At 34.5% G+C, this 23,527-nt stretch overlaps 2 protein-coding genes across 2 annotated transcripts; one reads left to right on the forward strand and one right to left on the reverse strand.

The window, feature by feature from the left end:
• The first annotated feature begins 9,070 nt into the window (after nt 1-9,070).
• LOC133702723 (serine/threonine-protein phosphatase 7-like) lies at nt 9,071-13,655 on the forward strand. The gene is made up of 5 exons (XM_062127058.1): nt 9,071-9,632; nt 11,367-11,861; nt 12,357-12,503; nt 13,142-13,249; nt 13,353-13,655. The coding sequence occupies exons 1-5, from the start codon at nt 9,105-9,107 to the stop codon at nt 13,431-13,433; spliced, it is 1,359 nt and encodes a 452-aa protein (XP_061983042.1). The 5' UTR covers nt 9,071-9,104; the 3' UTR covers nt 13,434-13,655.
• Nucleotides 13,656-14,199: 544 nt separating this feature from the next.
• On the reverse strand, nt 14,200-23,006 carry LOC133702722 (AT-rich interactive domain-containing protein 6-like). The gene is made up of 13 exons (XM_062127057.1): nt 22,712-23,006; nt 21,490-22,264; nt 21,351-21,390; nt 20,809-20,861; nt 19,879-19,924; nt 18,657-18,794; nt 17,269-17,376; nt 17,125-17,176; nt 16,964-17,033; nt 16,785-16,851; nt 16,646-16,696; nt 16,016-16,108; nt 14,200-14,537 (listed from the first exon to the last, which is right to left on the reverse strand). Exons 2-13 carry the CDS (start codon nt 22,254-22,256, stop codon nt 14,436-14,438), a joined length of 1,587 nt encoding a protein of 528 aa, XP_061983041.1. The 5' UTR covers nt 22,257-22,264; nt 22,712-23,006; the 3' UTR covers nt 14,200-14,435.
• Nucleotides 23,007-23,527: the final 521 nt, after the last annotated feature.

Raw genomic sequence — 23,527 nt, forward strand, 5'->3', positions numbered from 1 at the left:
ACAATCACCTAAATAGCTTGCCTTGAAATTGATATTTGAGCTTAGTTTAGATATGGTTCGATGTCACATAAAATTGTGTTGCAGTCATTGTTTCATGGTGTCGATCATTTTAATCTTTTAACCACTGTTGTTGTTAAATTTAGAGTTGACTTAATCAGGGAATCAATGGTAACTCGAGAAAATATATAAAAAATTATATTTAAAATTTTAATATTTAATATAATTTATTTTAAAATAATATATGTAGATATAAACTCGGAACGGCTGCTTAAAAGTGGTCTAGAAGTGGCTGTGTGGCAACAGTGCAAAGGATACTAATGCTATTCTTTTGCATCATACTTGGCAAAGGCAGGATTCCCCACGTGTACAGTGAAGCTAACTCACGTGCAGATTCGTTGGCTAATTTTTGGCACAGATTTGGTACATGTCATGCAAGCTTTTTTAATGAGCCGTCAGCTTTTATAAATGATGGGCTCTCGAAAGAACATAATTTTTTAGCCCAAGCCTGCTTAATGAATCCAACCAAAAAACACGGGCTTCAAATCCTAACTTGATTTAAATTTTTAATTGAAACAAATAAGGTATTAATTCGATATAATATAGTTAACTTGATTGAGATTTTTAATGACTTGATTGATTTAATAAAACCTAGTTCAAATCTAATCAAACAAGTACAAAAAAAAAATGAAATTACATTATTTTAACTCAAGTGATTCCTTGTAAATAAGTTAGCATTTGGTTATTGTTTTGAAACAAAATAGATGGAGACAATAAAAATAGAAAAGACAGGATAAAAAAATAGATAAAATAAAATATAAAAAAATTTATTTTACTCTTAATATATTATTATCAAACTTATATATTTTAAAAAATAATTAGATATTTTTTTTACTTTAGTTTATATCGAGTGTTGAATTAATAATATTATAATAACCCTAGTTACAAAGCCCAAACTAATTCGGCGGGTCGACTCAGGACCTGATCAACCTGGGGCCTCGACCAACCCGAGTTTTAAAAAAATAGAGGAAAGGTTGACTCAACATGACCTGATCAAAATTCAGGTTGACTTGGAACCCAATCAACCCAAGATAAAACATGGGTAAAAAATCATTTTTTTTGTTTTTGTTTTTTTTTTTAAATGAGGCTACTTTTATTCTTCTTCTTTAAAAAAACAAAAAATTAGGTCAACACGGGTAGACTCTTGAGTTGAGTTTAAAAATTATAATAATAACTGTTTTTTTATTTCTACATTGACCTGGGACAACTCGATTTGACCCACTCGACTCGTGACTCGAGCTTTACCCTGGGTTGACCTCTAAGTTGAGTTTTAAAACTATATTAATAAGCATTTTTATTTTTATGTTGACTCGAATCAGGTTTTTAAAAGATAAAGATTGTCATTTTTATTCTTACATTAATTCAAGTCAACCTAAGACTTGATTCGTGACCCGGACCTTATCCAAGATCAACCATAGAGTTAAGTTTTAAAACTATAATAATAACAACTTTTTATTTTTACATGTCCTAGTTGAATGAACTTGAAATTGTTTAGGAATAAATAAAATAAAAAAATATTACTTTATGAGATATATTCCCTTTATAATTCCCGTTTTGAAAACATATTTATTTTTATAAATAAATATATTTTTATCTTTATCATCTCTGTTCTTCGCCATCGAGATTTTTTCTTTCTTTTTCTATTTTGTCTAGATATAAGGCCCCGTTTTTCAAAAAAAAAAACAGCCCACGAGGCCACGACTTAAAAAAAAAATCATCCACAACCATATTCAATGGAAGGAATCTTCAGGCATTCTAGAATTACTCAAGCTCAGCCTATTCCAACTTCAATTCAAAAGACAACTAAGCCCAGCCTAAACAAGAAGTGACCAGTGGCTAGCCCATAGTCAACATGACATAAATGCAAAGAGCTCCAGATTACAAGAAAAAGGTAGAGGAGCACCATCATTGGTCATCATCGAGATACCCTTCTCTTCAAGTAAAATTAATTTAAAGGATTAATAACATCATCATTGAGACTTTAGCTTGCTAGCTTTATAGAAAGTCCAAAAAACAATGGCACCAGGCCCTAAATTTCAACAAAAGCTTTGCCTTTTGTCTGAAACCTGACTTTGTTTAGTCAAATAATGGCAATGTGTTAGGTGGTAATTATAGTAACTTTGATTAAAATCTTCCTTTCATACCAACCACGATCCTTCCCAGGATTGTCTGGTCATATCACCTGCTAGCTAATACTCTAACAACTGCTTTGGACGGCCGCAGCTGTGATCAATTCCTGCAAATTACATCCTTAACTTCGACGACTGTTCATGGTGTTGCTCTAATATTTCTTCTGGACAATATGCTAATTGCTAAGAGAGAAATTCATAACATTCTAGCACTTCACTTGTACTTTTCTCATCAATCTTCTCCAAACTTGTCTTGCTTCTTTTACAGAAAAACTCATGGCATCCCAAAATTCTCGATTACATATATACACAAGGCTAGGTGAGGAGGGGAGGGGAGCAGGCACAACTTTCAAGCACTCTTGAAGAGGCAAAAACAAAGAGGGGAGGGGGGGGGGGATCAGAATCTAACACATTAAAAAGCACAAATGAAGGAGACAGAAATACTATGATGTTTTATACAAAATCATACGATGGATAAAATTATCTTGGGCTGACTTGTTTTTGTTCCACAGAAATGGAGGACCTCTTGATGAACTCTAAGCAATCCGCAATGGCTTCAGAGTAGAAAGAATTTGATCTCCCAAATGATCTGAACCTGTACTGATCATCAACCTTTCCCATGGAGTGGCAGCTGGTTGCATCCATCATGAATCCCCTCTCGTTGCTGCCACATCTTTCGATGATGCTACTATTTCTATTCACGTTTCTCTTCAAATATTGTACTGCTCGTCCATAAGAAGATCTCCATCTGCTAAAAAACCTGAATAAGTAGAAAAACCTTGCTCTTAGTCTTTGAACTGAGAATCTTCTAGGATACTTTAGCCTGAAACCTCTGGTGCAGCTGGCTCCATGACGATGATGACTTCTCTTCCCAACCCTGGTGTAGCGCATATGACTCATTCTTTGATGCTTATGCAACCAAATAGAAACTGACGCCCTAAGTTTCCTATATAAGTAGGGTTGAAGGACGACTTTTTGGAGGGTGAGTTGTAATGATGAAATTTAACAAGCGACCTAGAAAATGGTGGGTTTGTTTTTTGGCCTTTGAATGGTCTAGCAAGGAGAGATTTATGCGTTTACAACGTGGATATCATCAGATTATGTGCCTTAAAATAGTAGCGATCAATTTAAGCTGTAATTGAGACAAGTATGAAGAAAGAGTAAGTGTGATATGATTGGTATGGTAGGGCCAAAGGGGACAATGAAAAGAAAAGAAAATGGAAGTGTCCCTTTTCATATTAGGTGACAAAAGTATAGCCTTAGAGGACAAGATCATAAGAACAAACTGTATCAAAGAGAGAAATCAGGGAAGAGCAACTTGCAATTGTGTGGGAGACATGGCATTTCCAGATAACCATATTGAATTTCTTACGTTAAATATAGACGTCAGTCTAACAAAATTTGACCTATAAAATGTCTTCTTCTCATAGGGATCACAGCGTCTTCTTCTTGATTTGTTATCTGTCCTCGGGGCTCTGTCAATCTACAGTGGGTGTTCTCCATACTACACACCAAGGAAGACAGCGGTGCGATTGGCTTCCTTTTTCTGTGATAAAAAAATGCTTCCTTTTCTTGTGTATTGCAAAGCTAGAGAGTTATTTCCACGAAAGAAATTCAATTCAAAGTCGTTTGGAATGACCGATTAGATAAAAGGGTAAAACTTAATTAAATATACTCTTCAAACTATAATCCCAATCTTAATCAAAACGTCAGAGATTTCTTTGTCTTAACTGGGTTTTAATTTTTCAAATCTTTAAGGTTCTATATGAGCTTCAAATCCTCCAGTCCAACGGGCTCTTGATTAGAATATTTGAGATCTTAAAACATAAAATTTCTCAGACGAAGTTTGCAAATGGACATGAATGAAAGGATTCAAATGGGAATTTCTGCATCTTTGTGAATCTTTTTTATATATAAAAACTATAGGGTTGGTGAGATGCTCAACCAAGAATCTCCTTTTCTTTTCTTTTTGTAAGATTTTGCTTATAATACTATTTCTCTCATTGGGATAAATATGATCCCCTTTCTTTTTCTCGCCTACTGCACTTGTGGGATATTTTATAAAAAGAATGTTTTTTACAACCAGCTTGAATCAGATGCGTAAAGGCAACTACAACTACTTGAGCGAATTCCCTCCACAAAAAATGTTGGCAGCCATGGAATTTGAGCTTTAAAACCAGTTTGACCAGGAGGCTTAAATAATTTGAAGTCCAAGTAAAATATGAAGACTTGTTGCAATTTGTATCCAGTTAGAGTGTTTCAATTAAGAACATTTTGAAAGTAAACGAAATGTATGGCTATTATTAGTGTTTGATTCAATTTCTGTTGTCTTGCGGAGGCAGGCAGCCCAGAAAATCTACACCCTATATTTGTCCACGAGGCATCACCTGGAAAGTTCACTCTCGTGTACAGAAGAGACACGCCTCCCAGCCCCCTTACCTGTGCTTCTGGAAAATGGCTATAGCCTCCCCCCTTTTCATTTTCACACTACGGGGTGTTTGGCGCTGTCCCTAGGCTGTGTTTTTTTTAAAAGATTTTGATATATTTTTTAAATTAGTTTTTTTATATATATTTTTAGATTATTTCGATGATGTACTGATATGAAAAATAAATTTTAAAAAATAAAAAATATATATTATTTTGATGTATTTTTAAACAAAAAAATACTTTGAAAAACAACATCTAATCATCTACTAATATCCTAAACACTCCTGTATTTGTTTTTTTTTTTTATGAATATATAATAAGTACGTTATTAACTCAGTTAATAATAGTCAAATAGTAAGGAGTTAATTAGGAGCAGAGTGCATTCCTAGTTTAAATCTTACCACTTACATTTCCCACTCACATGGAAATGTGTGATCAACTGAGAACTTCGAATTGACGGGCTCTTTCATGTGTTTTGATTCTTGAGAATGTTTATTTATCGATAAATCATGTTTAAAAACATGTATATGATGTATGTAAAATAATATGATGATCAAATATTCAATATAACTTGATAATATAATACGTGTATATTTGAAAAAACTTTTACACAGAAACTTAAGATAATTTATGAATGAGATTAATTAAACACACTTTATTTCAAATTTAAAAACTAAATTCAAATTCAAATTTTAATATTTTCTTTATAGATTTAGTCATTTCACGAAGGAAAGTTTATATTTTTTCTGTACATAATTCTCAATATTTAAATATTATATCAAGAAGTAAAGTTTTAATTAATTTTTTTTAAAATGATATATAAATGTTATGCTTTTGATGAGAATAAAAAGGTAATTTTTAAATAATTTCCATGATTTTATTTTAAAAAAAACTTCTATATTCATCAGTGTGGTTATAGCTAGTTTAAATGGATGAATCGTTCTTATAATTTAATTTATATCTAAACATTGGGACTCAGAAATTCTACATAAATTTGATAGAAAAGTATTCCTCAAGACCACATGGATTGCAGTTAGCCACCACACTTAGTTTTTTTTTTTCTATTTTAAGCTATTTGACTTCTTAATCTTTTGTGGGGGGGCAAAACGATTTTTGGACCGTTAAAGCATTAAAGGATGAAACCGCGTTATATTGGAAATGAAATTATTTTTTTGCTTGCAATTTCGACACGAGTTTTGGATTATTTTAATTTTTATATTTTCAAGCATGGAAAATATATAATTAAATTAAATTAAATTAAATTGATTCTACAAGGACAAGCTGTGGTTTGTTGGGATAGCACAAATGAATCCAATCTATCCGGGTTTTCCTAATATAATCAGAAATATAGAGTAATTTGTTGATGGCATGAAAACAAACAGCCCAATACATGAAGCCCAGAATGAATAGGAGAGCCCTAAGCAGGCAGCAGATGCTTGTATATATGCCTTCTCCTTCTTTAAATTCAACCACAACCATAAAATCCTGGTGGGTGGGTGGGTGTTGGGCCATGACAGAAAACCATAGCCAAACAATGCCTGAGGCTGGACCATGTCACGATGTATGAGCTCAAGAGGAGTCGTGAATTAGGCTTAGACGCGATGCCTGAGCCTAAAGGGCATGATGTAGTGATTGGTATTGGGGTGAGGTGCAGTGCCTAGACCTAAATAGGGAGCCAGCTCTGCGCGCGGAGCCTAGGTTCAGTCAGAAATCTCAGGGGTAACGTGTTAAGCAGTGCCACAGGCCCGAGCTCGAACAATGCCCAAGACTAACTCGGCTTGTTTATCCTATCATGTCACTAACCATAAAAATACTTACCTGCATAAGTGAAAATTGGTTTGAAAAGATCACAACCACCCCTTATAAGGATGATGGATTAACATAAACTAAGTCGCGTGAAAAATCACTGTAGCCTAAAAGATAAATCATTATTAATTGGAAATAGTGAATTTTGCTCTTATAACCACAACGTACAAAGCTTTTTATATGGGTAATCTAGTCTTTTCATGGGCTTTATAGGTCATTATTTTTTTTTATTATCGTGGGGTGTCTGGGCCAGCTTGCGCGCACCACCACTATTCCCCACGGCCCACTGCGCATCCTGCAAGCCCAGTGAGCATGTAAGGCACCGCGGGGGTGACAGGCGTGCACATAGAGGATCGAACTCGGGACGGGGACGGAACAAGTCACACGGTTGACCACTGAGCCAGACCATTATTGATTTAATTAGTAATAGCCTGGTATTTCCCTATTTTTCAGCATAATAGAATTACTTAAATGCCCTTAAAGGCAAAAAGGTTTGTTAAATTGGGTCTAGGGGCTCCTTGGACTTTTCAGTTTTCTAAGCATGCTTTAATGGCTATATAACCCTTATATTTTTTTAAAAAAATTAACCCTTCTCTTTAGGGGCTTATTAGTACTTTCATCTTTTTTTCTCTTATTTTTAATGTAGTATTAAGGGCAAATTGGTATTCTGATTAATAGAAAAAAAATACAAAAGGTGGGTGGCGTGTGTAAGTTGCCCTGGCAAATTCAAGTGACTTGTGTGGTAGTTTACGATGGCCAAAAATGGTTTTCCAGGGTGTTTTCTAGTTCATCTTGACGGTGGCTACTTATACGGGTGGTGTGTGTATTGTAGTTCTAACTGGTTCAGTGTTGATTGGAATTTCTTTCCCCTCCCACCTCTTTTAGCGTGCTGGCCCTAAAAAAATCACATCCCTTCAATTTGTTTTTTCTTTGAATTTAGTTTTTTTTATTTTAATTGCAATTATATTATATTACTTTAATTAATTAATTCAAATTAAAAATTATTTTCAATTTCATCCTTCAATTTTTCCATCTCTCATGTTTGATCTCTATTATTTTGATTGTTATTATTTTTTTTTATTGGGAGTTGAGCTTTTTTATTGAACTCAAGTCTAAGATTTCACGAATTTTGAATTTAAGAAATTAACTTATGCTTATAAAATTCACCAGAGTTTGCTTGATTTTTCATATTATTAAATTAGAGTTTTTTTTCTTTCCAATTATTATTAAATTAAATGATCTTACAAAACTCAAATGACTTAGTAACATGAGTATTTTTCTTACTTATTTAGAAACACTTACGCTGCCCTAACTTTTTTTCTTTATGTCTGGTTAAGATTTTCTCAGCACATGGTATAGCGCTGACCATTAATCTAGGTTTACTGAGTTGTTTTTTTTGTGGTCCTTTATTTAGATTTAGTTTTTAGTTTTTGGCCTTTAAGATTTGATTCATCATGATTGACCTTCTTGATTTGTTTTGGTATATATTTCATGGGGTTATCACATTTTCCTGCCCCGAATCATGAGTTTCGTAGGTTAACAATGGTTGATCTAGGTAGATTTTAATGTCCCGCCATCTCAAGTTTGACGATTAACCCAGTTGATTCAGATTTTTTTTCTTTTTCTTTATTAGTTTTTTTCCTTTCTGTAGGTTTTTTTCTCTTTACTTTGTCCTTTTTAATTAATCTTTTTCTTTACTTATATTATTATTATTATTATTATTATTATAATATATACTAAAAGTGCTCAGTGTTTCACCGTGCACTGCACAGTGAAACGCTGAGCTGTTTTTTTTTTATTTAAATTTTTTTTATTTAACTATCACACTTTTATGACACGAATCCTAGGTGTGACGAGTTAACCTGATTTGGTGGGTTAACCCAGTCGATTCAGATTGTTTTTTTCCCTCATTATTTTTGTTCATCTTTTTATATTATATGCAGTCCACGGTGAAAAGACTGATGCTTTTATTTTATTTTTAATTTTTTTATGCCTTTCACGGTGGACTGCACAGTGCAGTCCACGGTGAAAAAGCTGATGCTTTTTTTTTTCTTTCTTTTTAATTAATTTTTTTTATTTAGTTTGTTGATATTAAATTTTTTTCTATTTAGTTATCAGATTTTCATGACACGGATCTCAGATTTAACGGGTTAACCCAGTTAATTCAGATTTTTTTTTCTTCATTAGTTTTTTTCTTCCTGTTAGTTTTTTTCTTTGTTTTGTTTAATTAATCTATTTAATTATCACGCTTTTATGACACGACCTTACAACCAAACCTATATTCAAGACTATTATGTCTGGTATTGCAGCTAGACCTATTTAAACTTGAGTAATGTAAGTTTAATGTTATTATTAATATTATAAATATCACTTTTAGGTCGGACATTGCAGCCAAACCCGAAACTCTTGGATATAGCTTTGTAAAAAAACCTAACACATTTAGATTTTAATATTTTTTAATATTTTTTTATGTAAAATAATTAAATGACAGCATTACACAAGTCATATAACTAGTTAACTTCTATGCCAAGAAAACCAGGTTAAATAATACATCGCAAATCCGGTAAAAAGTAAAACTGAAAAGTAAAAAAAATTAAATTCAACAGTAATTTTTAGCTTTGACCGGAGACACGCAATTTTTATACACCAGCCGTAGTCTCGTAAACACCCTTCAAAAGAAGGACCATGTCAGATTCATTGCCATCTGGCCCTCCGTCAGATCCCAAACCCGCCTCCGCCACCGCCACCAATTCACCAGACGAAGCTACGACCACCACCTCCTCCACGACAACAACAACCTCCACCCCAGAAGGTCCAACCCCACCACCAGTTCAGATCCCTCTCTCATGGCCTGCCGATTCTTCCCTCACCCTCGACTGGATCCAAAACCTCATTTCCGCCTTTGATTGGTCTTCCAAAAACCTCTCTCCATCTGAACTTCCTTTAGTCCTCCCTGTTCCCGTATTTGACACTCTAGTCCTCACCGCCTCGAAAATTCTTCACAAAGAGCCTAATTGTGTCAGAATCGATGACTGTAATGATAATTCAAGAATTGTAGTTGTAGGAGATGTTCATGGGCAACTTCATGATGTCATTTTTTTGTTGCAAGATGCTGGGTTTCCCTGTGAAGATCGTTTTTTTGTGTTTAATGGAGATTATGTTGATCGAGGAGCTTGGGGTCTTGAGACTTTCTTGCTCTTGTTAGCTTGGAAGGTAATTTTCTCTTAAACAATACTGTCTTCAAGAATTCTGATTCTCTTTCTTGAAAGATTTTCTCTTTTTTATTTGTGAAGAAAATGTGAGATACTTGGATGGTATTTAATGAGAGTGGAAGTGGTCGAAAATATACAAAAATGGAGACTTGGGGTGAGTTGGGTCGGGGTTGGGTCGGGGTTGTCTCCGGTGGAAACTCACTCAGATGCTTAAGTCAGTTATGTGTGGCTAGATCAGTGTAACGATAATTGATAATGAGAAGCTAAAGAGTGCTTGAAGGTATTCGAATTCGGAGAAATGTAGCAATTTATTATAAACTCTTTCAAGCAGTGTGGTGCAATTCGATTTATATCCGTTGTTTACTATGAACACGATGAGTTAGTGCCGAGTGATTATAGCGTGGTAGGCAGTCTAGGTGTATTAGGAGAGTATCTTCTTAGAATCACATAAAGCACTTAATTGCTGTGAATTATGATTGTTGGTTGATGATGATAATAGTGTTACCGTTATGTAATCATCATGGATTAGTAAGTTAGTACCTTTGATTGGATCATGAATGGTAGACGAAGGATAATTAAAGTGTGATTGTTTTTGCGTTAAAAAAAAACGTTTTTGAAATTTTTTGAATATTTTTTCTTTAATTTCTTTTATGATTTTGGATCATTTTGATACGTTAGTATCAAAATAAATTTTAAAAAATAAAAAAATATATTATTTTAATACTTTTCAAGTAAAAAAATACTTTGAAAAACACCGATACCACAATCCCAATCACTACCTTGAATGGAATTTTGGATACACCTTATATACCGCTAAAAAAGATCATGAAATGGTTTTTTTTATGGGAACTGGTCCAAGCTTCAAACCATATACACCTTGGAGGAAGATGGTGGAGGGAGAGATCAATCAACAGGTTCAATGAGTGAAGAGGAGTGATTCAGGGAGAGAGAAAATGCTAGTGGTGTCTGTGAGAGAGTACACGGGTGTGAAAATCCCTCCTTAAAGATACTCGTATTTCCTTTTATTTTAGGCTTATTTTAACCAAGTATTTAAGATTCAAACTAAATGGCCTCCTTTCTTTCTTGTTAGTGGTGTCACATGCCCACTTCTTATTAAGCTATAAGCCAATATATCATCCAGCCTTAGTTATAATACCAAGTTTCTAGTCTTTCTGGACTATTTGTGTAATCTTAAGACAATTTAAGGTTGATATGGGGTGATAAATGCTCTTTTGATAAGAAGAATTGTTAGACAGGGAGGATTTTGCTATATGGAATTGTGGATTTGTTTTGTTATTGTTGTCATTTTCTTTGTCGTACTTGCACAAAGTGAAAATAAATAAGTTTTAGACCCCAAATTCAACATTTTGTTGTAAAAATTCAATTGACTTCATATTGCTAAGGTACTAGAGATGTGGCGGGCAGGTGGTGCTTGCTTCAGTTAAATAACTACTTCCTTGTTTGCTAAATGTCCAAGTTCCATGCTTTCCTTGTTCAACCTCGGCGTACTTTACCTTTTAAAAATTAGTACTCTTCATTAATATTCTTTTGAGTATGCTAGATGTCCAAGCTCCATGTTTTCCACTCTTTATTAATATTCTGTTTACATGCACGGATGTTTATCTGTTATTTCTTTTTCCCCTCTTTTCTTTAGGATATCAATCATGAATTCTTACTTAAAACTCAAATTTTTTTTTGTCAATTGAGTAATGTTATGAATTGGTATCTTGCTTAGGTATTTTTGCCTCAAAGGGTATATCTCCTCCGTGGCAATCATGAATCCAAGTATTGCACATCTGTTTATGGTTTTGAGAAAGAAGTTTTGGCAAAGTATGGCGATAAAGGTAAGCATGTTTATCGGAAGTGTTTGGGCTGCTTTGAAGGCCTTCCCTTGGCCTCTATTATAGCCGGACATGTATATACTGCTCACGGAGGACTTTTCCGCAGTGTGTCCATCACTCCATTGAAGAGATCAAAGGGAAAGAAGAATCGAAGAATAACTTTAAATTCTGAAACCAAACCATTATGTCTTGGTTCTTTGGAGGAGTTATCCAAAGCACGAAGATCGGTTCTTGACCCTCCATGGGAAGGTCTGAACTTAATTCCTGGAGATGTTTTATGGTCGGATCCAACAATGAAATCTGGACTGTCACCAAATACAGAGAGAGGCATTGGTTTATTATGGGGACCTGATTGTACTGAAGACTTTTTAAAGAAGTTCCAACTAAAGGTTGTGCAAGCTCAAATTTGCATTTAAGTTGACGTGATTGCATTGAAAATTCTCATTATTGGAATGTTGTTGGGAAATCTTACTACCTTGTCAAATGCTCAATTTTAATTTTTTCAAGCATAGATTTTAAAATAAACGACCTACCCCCAATCAGAACTATAAGAAACTTTCTATTCGTGTGATGTTGATATGATGATTCCTTTTCTTTTACTCACTTGTTTCAATTATGATACTGGTCCGATTTGACATTATATTGAAGAGGAAATTTATTAATAGTTACTTTGGACTTTGGGCACTTTTGACAATTTATGTTCACAAATTTAAGAAGAATTGGTCTGTTTTCTGCATTTATGAACAATAAAAAAATTATGTGTTCTTGCATTTTTATCTATGTCATGCATTTCACTATTTCAGCAATTCATGCTACTATTAAGATGATGTTTTACTATTCAAGAATTGACACTGTAGTTAATGGTTCATGTTGTGTTGCCTTAGCTAATCATCAGATCACATGAAGGCCCTGATGCAAGGGAAAAAAGGCCGGGTCTTGGAGGAATGGATGTAGGGTACACCATAGATCATGTTGTGCCATCAGGAAAGCTGATTACTCTCTTTAGTGCTCCAGACTATCCACAATTTCAGGTTTTTTTTACAATCCTTCTCTCCTATACTTTTTGAATTTCATACAAGATCTCCATTCTCATCTAGGAAAGACAGTTTTGCATCCTTTGGCTTCAAATATCTAATACATTTATGGTCGAGCGTGGGTTCCATGATGGTATCTTAACCTTGCGCTGATTAACATGTTTGGAGATGTTAAGCTTTTGTATATGTTCTTGTTTGGCTTCCAAATAGAAAGTGTGAGCTATGTTTTCTTGGGAGATATGATTTCCAAATTTGACATCTTAATTTCCTGGTTTTGATATATTTAACATCCTGTCGTAGTGAAACATTATGCATATTGGACAATATTTTAGACCCTGTCTTCATGTTAAATCATATTAGGTATACTTGAAATGACGTGATCTACATTAGATAATGCTTGAGCTTCTGAAGAGGCAAATTCTTCTTTAAATAAAACACATTCCCTCCATAGCTTTTAACTTTGTTTGATGTTGATGACGTGAAAAAAATACTTGAATTAGTTATTAAATATGATTACATAGGTTGAATTACTTGGCCAGATGAAACCAATGGATATCATTTGATTGACCAAGCAAAATTTAACATTACTTTTGCCGCATTTTATTATTTTTGTAACAAATTATTTTGTTTTTTAGGCAACTGAGGATAGATTCAACAATAAAGGAGCATATATTGTCCTAAAACCCCCTCATTTTGATGTTCCGGAGTTCCACACTTTTGAAGCAATTACTCCGAGACCAGCGGTATGAATTTTCACCAATGTCCCAGAAACTAGCAGAATGATTGATTCTCTTTAATGGGCTGCCCATTGCTTAAGCAAGGTCCTAAATTCGCTCTCCATTGCAGGTGAATGCTTATTATGATTATGAAGATGTGATTGACTCTGATGAAGAATTGGACTTGGCGTCAATGGTGACTGCTACTTAGAGGTCGTCACCCTTCCTTTTCTAATGGAGGAATTCTGAATATTTTGAAGTTTAACATGTTTTTTCTCCATGATTTTGCTGTGTGTCTTATCATTTATTGCTTCATTGTGCCAAAAAAATAATAATATTGGTTCACGGGGATGGTGGTGCCCTTGACGCATGTATAAAATTGTATGTAACCTCACACAGATTGGTTATAGTGCAATTTTTTGTTGTTGCGTAACTTCAGTTCGTTTCTTGTTTTTACCCATGTCTCCGTGATGCATACACTACCATGGCGAAATGGCATATTTTGTGCAGCCTGACTCTCGGAAATCCATCTTCAACCCCTTCTGTTCTTTCCCGAGCTGTTTTTCCTTTAGACTGTTTCTCAAAAATTGCACCAGCAACAATTGTTTCACACAACAATGGATCCTTGAATCGTAAGCTGCTCTGCTGTGTAGTATCACAGAGTGATGGGAAATAAGTTCATATTGGTGCTTCTTCTCCCGTTGGCATCGCGTTCATATTTTGGTTTCATGGTGATTGGCTGGCTAGAAGCCTCAGAGATAGGTTGTTGTCAGGGATGAGTCTTAGGACTTAATTTATACCCCCCAATTTGTCAGGGAAAATCGTGATGCATGAAATTTCTGAGCTGGGATTTTGAAAGAGTAACTAATAATTAATCCTAATCCTGTTATCAAGAATCAGCACAAGGGAGAGATAATTCAAGATTCCAATTTGGAAGATTATAGTAAAGGAGATCCGAGAGCAACTAGGTAGAACCATTGTGAAAATATGCAGGTTTAATTTGGATAAAACCGAGGCTAGACATGTAACAAGTGCCGTTGAGAACTCGAGTTGAATTAAAAGACAAGCCTCCTACCTTGATAGCATTAACACAGTTAGGTTCTGCTAATCTAATAAAAGACAATCACAACCATGACTGAAATCCATTCAGTTCCAACAATTCACTTCCCTGACTGGGAGTCATTAACAGCCATGGACGACATTTTTCAACTGCTTAGTCCGGCTGCCCAAATGGGACACGGACGTACAATTGTCCATGCAGGGTGACCACTGCTGTTGTCTGATGCGGATCAATCCTCGAGGGTAAGCTGACAACCTGAAATCAATGCCGATCTTAGTCACTCCACAAGGAAATACATAGCAAAATCTAGCAAGTCTTAAATGAGTTCGGCAATCAAATTACCTAAAAAACTAAATGGCGTGGGTGGGTGTTTTGCTGTGGCCCAAATCACGGTAAAATGTGTCTTGGCTATAATAAAATTACCTTTGTGAACTATTGACCACAAAATATAGAACTAAAATGTGTTTTGGGTGAGGGTGTTGATGTCTTTTTATTTGCAGAGTGAAAATACTCTTGCATTGAAAATCAACAAAATATAGAACTATTGAGCAAGAGTTTGCATAAGCTTCTTAACAGTAAAAATATAAATTTGAAATTATTGCGCTACTGGATAGGAGTGTTTTAAAGTTTTTAATTTTTAATGCACAATACATTTACTTCTTTAACCTTAGAAGAGACAAAACATAAGCTTAGCATTTGGGGTAATTTTAGACTTTCATATGAGCATTTTGTGTAATTATTGAGGTCATGAAGGGCATACTGGTACTCACGATATTTTTTTTAATTTTTTAATGCTTAAAGCTGCAGGAACATGCTCGACATGCTCCAGCGTGTGGGTGGCGTCCGCACATGTGATGCCACCTAGTAGACGTAACTAGCCTTCCGCTGTGTCCTCTTCTATTTGGAGTGGCGTATGACAACTTACGATGGTCGAATTGTCGCCGGTGATCGTTTGATTTTTTTTACCTTCTTCTCTCTCTCTCTCTTGATAGGTAATGTACACTACCTATCTTCTTTGTTTCTTACTTTTCAATTTAAGTCCTCATTCTATTAATTTTTTAGTTAGTTCCCTTTTCATTTATAGAAGTTTTTATTCTTTTCAATTTAGTCCTTCAATTGTAATTTTTCATGTGTTTGGTTTTTCATTTCGGTCCTCATTTTTTTTAATGTCTTATTTTATCCCTTGTAGTTTTGTAGAAGCTTTTCAATATTGAGAATTCAACTTCGTACGATCTGCATTAATTTGTTTTTTAATATTGGTTTTGTGATTATCTTCAAGTTTTTTCAATGAGTTTATCTCGGTCTCATGACCTAAATCACGATTTTTGCATGCCTTTTTTGAATGTAAGTTTTTTTTAGTTGTTTTGTTTCTATTTCATTTATCGATGTATTATTCTAATTCATCTATAATTTTTTTTATATAAATAAAGTTTATTTTTTAAAATAAATCAATAAACACAATCAGATATATGTCTCATTTTATGTATTTTGATTTTTCTTGCATAGGTTTTTCAATTTACACTTTGAATTTTTTATGTAAAATAACACGTTGAAGCAACTTGCATACCAGGTATTTAAAAAAAAAAAAAATTATAACCCGTGTTAAATAGCTAGTATTTGCTATTCATCAACAGGTAAAACCATGAAACATGCTTACAAGGATTGTATCATCTACTTTATCTACCCTAGCATGGAAAATAACTGGCATTGCAAAACAGAAAAGGAACAAGTACCTTTTTGAATGGTGCGACACCCCAAGGATTATCCTCGTGCTCTGGTTCACCACTGATTACCACGCGCCCCGCTGGATCTGATTGAACCCGTACCTGATTTTGCAAAATTACAAGGTCATAACACATTTAGTGATGTCTCGCATGATATCATCCACATAAATGTTGGTGTTTCTAGTTTCAACAAGAAAGTGATATATATCGACTAGAAAGCAATGGATTGACATCTAAAACACTACCAGAAAGTCATAACAAAAATATTTTTTTCATGTCCAATTTTGCAGACGCATTCTTATATCTCTGAAATAAGTATAACGTGAGGCTGGACTCTTTATCGATTCAGAGGCAATATTGTGGCAGCATGCTCATCAAGGTGGCGGTATACAAAAACCAGGCACCCACTATCTATAGATAATGTAAAGCAGTTCACCAAGAGTGTAGAAATGGCCTTGGCAAATTTGCGTTCTACTTGATTATAATCAAGCTACCAGGCAAGGTAAAGAGGTGCTTTCTAGTTGGGCAAGAATCTCTAAATCAGCTGATAAACAACATCAGATTACTTTCCATGATAAAATGAGAACTATATGTAAACTGAAGTAAAAATGAAGACACAGACAAGAATTTGGTACTCACCTCTTCACGGAGGAGACCTGGAACTAAAGCATACACCTCGAAACTATCTTCCTGTAGACATAATTATCGTTCCAAATTAGAAATAGTACAGATCTCAGTGTCGCCCTCTAATGGGGAAAAGATTCATGCAATAACTTACTGTTTTCTGTACATTGATCTTCACCCAATCAGCTGGGGTTCCAACATCAGTCACCTCCACATCCAATCTATTAAAAAAATTCCAAGCCAATTGAATCAATGCCAGTATGTATTTCTCATGAACACAAATATTTGATAACATTGGGTAAATCTAACGAACTGGGTAACTAGAATCTTAACCGTGCACTTTTGGAGCGTGGAGATTTGACAGCATGTTCCACATACGATGGTTTCTTACGTTTCAGTAAACCTGAGCCAAAAGGTCCAGATTTAAAAATTGTTGTAAGCTACCAACATATTAGGAAGTAACAAATTGTGAAATTGATAAACCTGTTACTCACCAAGGTTTTTTAGCTCCTTTTCACGCTTTTGCAATGGTATAGTATTCTTGTCCTACAAAATACAGATACATCACTGTAAACAATGGTTGCACGAATATACTACGTAAATGAAACAGAAAAATGTTCGACATGATTTCAACAGACCTTAACGATAGGGCTACTAACTTCTCCGTTACCAAGAAAACGGAGTGAGTGCCAACCCTGCATTGCACGTGCTGCAGCATCCCTACGAGTTCTACCCGATCCTGATGCCTGAATATCACCAGCAAGTAAAGACAATGTAGGCACAAGGACAACAATGAAAAGAAGAGGATACTCAATGCCTAAGGTGAAAAGGAAGAAAGAAAATATCATGCTAAATGAGCAAAAGATCCTCAGGTACATATTGAGTCAATCTCCAAGCCAGGCATTTTCACAACAAAAATGACATCTTAAGTAAACATGGGGCACAGGATTAGCAGGCATTTGCGTTTGTGGTAGAATGATAAAAACAATAAAGCAAAACAAAAAAGTCAGAAGCAACCCAATCTCGCTTGATGGCATTACCTTTAAATGAATTTTCAATGGTGAATGGTCCGGGCTAATCTGTTTTGAGAAAGGATGGTTTTTCTCTGGCCTAAACTCAGCTGAACTGTATATAAATAATAATTCTTACCAAACTTACATTTTAGTAACATCAAAAAAAAGGTATGGCCTATATGGTACCATGATGTCAGCCCGGAAAAGAATTCAAGTTCACAAAAAGTTATGAATTATTATGCCAGATGTAGATTATGTACACCATCTGATTCCACAAATACCTGGAATTTCTGTTTAATGGTCCATTGAAAAAAAAATCGAAACCACCAAATTCTCAGAATGATCAGCCTCCAGTAAAATTTAATCCACGTCACTTCAACATAAATAATTTCAGAAGGTTGGTTCAGTTTTCAGTTAGTCTGAACACTGACCAAAGGAAAACCAATTCAAGCTAGAAAAATTGGAAATTATACAACCACAAACACTTTATGCTGTTAATGAAAAGCTTTGGGAAGAGCAAAAAACTACAACATGCTCTGGAATTATGCTATGTGGCATGTGTTATAAGGAGTAGAATGCTAAAATATTTAGTAACCACAACCTATCAAAGAAGCTTTTGTGCGATCAAATGTTTTTTAGCTCCAATATGATCTTCAGCTCATGAGGTCTTTAAGGAACTTCTCTAGCTAATATACAAAGAAACTGGAAAACCATAATGTGCTGAGTTTTGTTAGCTCTTTGATCCTTTTTATCATTTGGATAATGCATCATCTTTCTTCTGTACTCACCCTTATTCTTTTCTTTCATGAGAATTTCTTACTTTATCAAAAAAAAAAAAAACACCACAAACATTTCTGTGCACACCTTGATACATTATAAACACTTGTCTTCAATACACCAACCAGTTTTACAGGGTCTATTAAAAATATTACCACCAAACAGTAAACAAGAGGTATCATAAAGTTATGATCTATATTGAAAAATAGAGTCCCACAAGGAAGCTTGAAATTTACCTTATTGTCAACATGCTTAGGCTCTGACTTGGGCAGCTTTGGTGGTTTCGGCAGCTTGGGCTCAGACTTGGAAGCAATGGGGATGCTAAGCTCACCAGCATCAGCATTTGTTACGTGTCTTTCATAATCAAGGAGTACCTGATGAAACAAATACATGTATAAGTCATAATTTTAAACAGAACTTTCACTAGATAAGCAAACAAAACACAAAATAATAGCAAAATTTGTAGCCAGAGAAGGATAACCAAAGGACGGAGAAAACAGAAATGCCATATTTCAGTATTTTGAAACAAGTTCAAGTTATATAGCAGGTAAGTCAATCTACATGAGAAAACAATCAATCTGGCGTGACTTGATTTCAGTAATACATCTGTATTTCATGTACTTAGGAACCAAAATAATGACATTGCTTATTCTTGTACTATTAAAAAAAGAAAATAATAAGTAGTCTCCTGTTACATATTGCCTCTACTATGTTCGCATGTTGTTACAAAAATTTCAATTATCTAGACAGGCTTAAATTAATCATCAAGCTAAATGGAAATCAATTTGCTAAGTTATCCAGACAAATCAATTTCCCTAATGCTTTTCAAGTTAACTTTTTAATCATTCCTTCTCTGCCTGATTTTGTGTAAATACCAACCTTTTACTTTATTTATCTATGTTTTTCCATTTCTTGTTGTAAACCAAGATGTTTTCATCTCTTCTCCGTTTCCTCCCCCCAACTGCTCCCCTCTTTTGGCAATATTTTCCCTTCTATCCGCACACATATTCCATCTCTACTCTCATTTCCTCATTAATAGAACTTATAATAAAAATAATCCCTTGCAGTATTTTACATTCATATTTTAAAGGACAGTATTTTGAACCCAGTTTAAACATCTATATATCCCATTGCATTAGAAATATCACAGTAAAAAAAAAGAGAGAAAACAACAACTCAGTGAACAGAAACTTAAGTGATAGTATAAACTACAAACATTATACAACAACAACAACAACAACCAAGCCTCAATCCAAAACTAGTTGGTGCCAGTTATATGGATCCTTCTGCGCCATTCCCCATGATCAATATATCAAGACCATAAACATGTACATATAGTTGTGTTTATAATTTATATGCACATCTATGGAAAGTTCAAACTATCCACTAATTAGCAATTAAGGAAATAGAATGCAAAGGGTAATGCGGCACATGCACATGTTATCAGCATATAGTCACCTTCTCATAAAACCCTCGAAATGTCCATGAAACTGTAGTGCATGTCCTGCAAAGGCAGTGGAAAGGGGGAAACGACATTAAAATATACGCAAATAATGTAAGGGCCATTTGTTCTGGAAACAAAGGTAACATGGTAAACATGTGGATGTGCCATTTGATGGTTAATTGCAAGTCTTAAAGAACCAATATACATCATATAAATCAATATTATGAAAACCAATCTCAGTTTCCAGATTTCTGGAGTTTCCATGATGAGTCAAAAACTTATGCAATTTGAAGTGAAGTGTTTTGCATCTAAGAGATGAGCCAATGTGTTTGGTTATACAGATACTTCATCTGGCTCTTTTCTGTTTTTGTGTCCCATCATCATTAATCTGTTCCCCAAAAGGCTCACTTCATATGTCTTAGATTCTCCCCTTTCATTGATAATCTTGCTGGGCAATGATCTTCCTTAGACATAGTTTCTGTCTTGACAGTTATATCCAATTATCATTGTTTACTAATTAAAATGAACTTAAATTGGCTTTCCTTAACAAAAGAAATGGGTATACAATGTTGTTGATCTTCTAATAATCTTATATCCAAATATATTTCTTTCTTAAACCTTGACAATAATGGTAAATGTTGGTCAGGAAGCAGCAAGTAATCTGTAATGGTGTCTAATAGTTCCATAAATGTTAATTTTCAAACCCAAGTAACTGTTTCATGGATTTGGATAGTTTCCTTACTATCACCTAAGGTTGTGCATAATGCAATGCTTTTCAAATCTTTTTTTTTTTTTTTACTTTTCTCCACATGCTAGTTTAAGAAACCTGCTAGAAAATATATGCAAGATGCTCTGGAGTTTAAAAACATGAAAAATGGTTGATCTTGGAACAATCAGTATTCAGTAACACAATTGAACTATTATATATATATATTGCTCCTTACTTTGGGGGGTTAAAGGACTCTCCTACTTGCCTCCACAGCTTACATGAGGTCACCTGTCAATCAGAAAGAAGCCAAATATATGATCATTAGAAACAGACTCCAAGAAAATAATTGGTGTCTGGGAAACAATCTCCAGCAATTATAGCAACAGAAATCAGCTCAAATTGCATGACCAACCCCAGCAAAATCTACAATCAAGATAATTTGATAAAACATGAGAATGAAAAACACCATTCACCTTTAAGATTCACAAGTATTTAACAACAGCTTTTAAAATTTCCTGTCTATGTGACATTAAATAGAAGGCTAAATAGAAGGCCTCCACTTCCATGTAAATAACTTCCAAATTGTATGTATTCAAAATCACTTAAATGCATTTGCATGCTTGTGTGGGGTATTATGCTTTGCCCTAGCTCTAATATAATCGAGTTTATTAAATTTACAAATAAACACCAAGCACGAATAATAACTAACAAAGAAATTAATTTAAGATGCATGCTTAAAAGGGAATGGTTTTGAATCACGGGTAAGAGGATATGTACCTTGTCATAGCCACCCAATCTCATCACAGATCTCCATAGCCTTTTCACCATATGAGGGTGCATATTAGAAAATGTATCTCCAAAAAAGACAATAATCTCAGAAGAACAACATGAAATTCGCTAGTCATTAGAAACTTACTTAAGACAGTTTAAGAGATCTCCGTAGAACTTGGGAGGTTTGAACTCCATGCCATTCTCACTAAAGAAACTATGAAGCTCGCTAAGAAAATCCTTTTGTTCGTCTTCTGTCCCTGTTACACTACCACCAATGTTTTCATCCAAAAGAAACGAACGCCTTGGTGTTAATTTTCCATTAGTTTTTGGTGATGTATCTATATCATCTGATTCTCTCTTGTCATCAACTTTATCTTCAACGTCTGAAGATCCTGCCTGAGGTGCAGCAGGTTCATTACTCTCTTTAGGAACTGCCCCAGGATCACCACCAGATGTATCCTGTGATATGTCTGAGGGTTTGTTTTCAGTATCTACAGTGGGTTTAGCAGTTTCAATATGACTACTTGAAATAGCAATTCCATTGCCAGCACATGTTTCAGGTTTCAAATCACTATTTCCATTGGCTTTGACATCTTCCACGGATTCAATTTCAGGTGTGACTAAACTTTTTTCATCATCTGATGGAGATAGGGGAGCAGAATCTTGATGGGGTTGCTGTGGGATGGAATTCAACTCCCCAGTGCTCCTATCAGCAACTGCCTCAGCCTGAGGTGAAGGATTCCCATTATCCACAGGGTCTGGCACATCAGCTTCCACAGTGTCAGGGTTAGGAGGAGGAGAAGAATTATCAGCTTTTTCAACAGGAACCTGTGCGTTAATTAGTTGCTCTGTCTCTAAAGTACTAGGCGCCTGATGAGCTGATCCGTCCTCATTTTCCTTGGTATTACTCATCTCTAATTCTACACACAACACATAAAAAAAGAAAAAAAAAACATAAAGCCCATTTTCCCAATAAAAAATCCTAACATAAAGACCCCCACCTTTGCAAAGAGCAAAACAAGTTCAAAACCACAATTAAAGGAGCAAGAGCGGTGCTTATCACTCATAATCACAAATTTTACACGCCCTACCCTCCATTTTCCTCATTCATTCAAATTCAAACCCTAATTTTCTCTTTTTTCATTTGTTCTCCTCTTAACAACCACATGCACAAACACACATGCATAACAAAAGCAAAAGAAATTAAAAATAAAATAAAATTGTTATATTACAGCTAAGGGTTGCTAAACCTAATTTTCTTTTTAGTGCCATTGCACTACAACTTTAAGAAAAAAAAACTTTGACCACAAAAAGGCAAAAATATAAAAAAAAAAAAAAGAGGGAGAGAGAGAGAGAGAGAAACTTACCTGCAATGCAAAGGAAAGGAATGGTTGAGCAACAAGACCAGGAGGAGGTGAAATTTGCTGTCTAGTGATTCTTATAGGCTTAAATAGCAAAGAAACAAACATAACAAAAAGAGAAAACCCTAAATCTTGAATGCTCTATTTAGCCTTAGCTGCTAACACTGCAATATCTGTGTGTTTTTTGGCAAGCTATTTAATGCTATGAGCACTCTATCCCCCTCTCTTTAAGAAAAAAAATATCTCCCTTTGCTTTGTCTCTCTCGGGTTTTTTTTTCTTCGACAGGACAGAACAGAACAGAATGGGACATCCCGAGTTACCTTAAACAGATAATACCACACGTGTACGTTTGTTAATGTTTTTCGAGATTCCTTCTAAAATATGATGTTGGATTTTTGTTTGATTCCAGTCATTTGGATCTCAAAATTGGCCCAAAACAGTAGTGGGCGTGCCTCTCAATCACAATTATTAAACCAGATTTAGGGATGCAGGTATGATTAGAGTTATGAGTTTAGAGTAATGATTGAATTTATTTATTTTTTTAAAAAATAAATCAATACAATATTTATTAAAAGATAGTTAAAAAAAAAAGTTAATAGGTTTTTTAATTAAGTTTTACTGGTCAACTTAGAAGATTATGTCAACTAGAGTTTTTAATTAAATTAATTTTTTTTTTTGTGTGTGAAATTCAAAAATTATAACCCTAAATCAACTAGGTTTTAGGTTATCAGTCATGCTGGTTCAATTTTTTATATTAGTAATCTCAATTTTGTTTCTTTATAGTTTATTCAAAAGAAATAATGGACTTGACCATTATTGAA

The sequence above is a fragment of the Populus nigra genome, chromosome 9, assembly GCF_951802175.1.
Source record: "Populus nigra chromosome 9, ddPopNigr1.1, whole genome shotgun sequence".
Classification (NCBI taxonomy): Eukaryota; Viridiplantae; Streptophyta; class Magnoliopsida; order Malpighiales; family Salicaceae; genus Populus; species Populus nigra.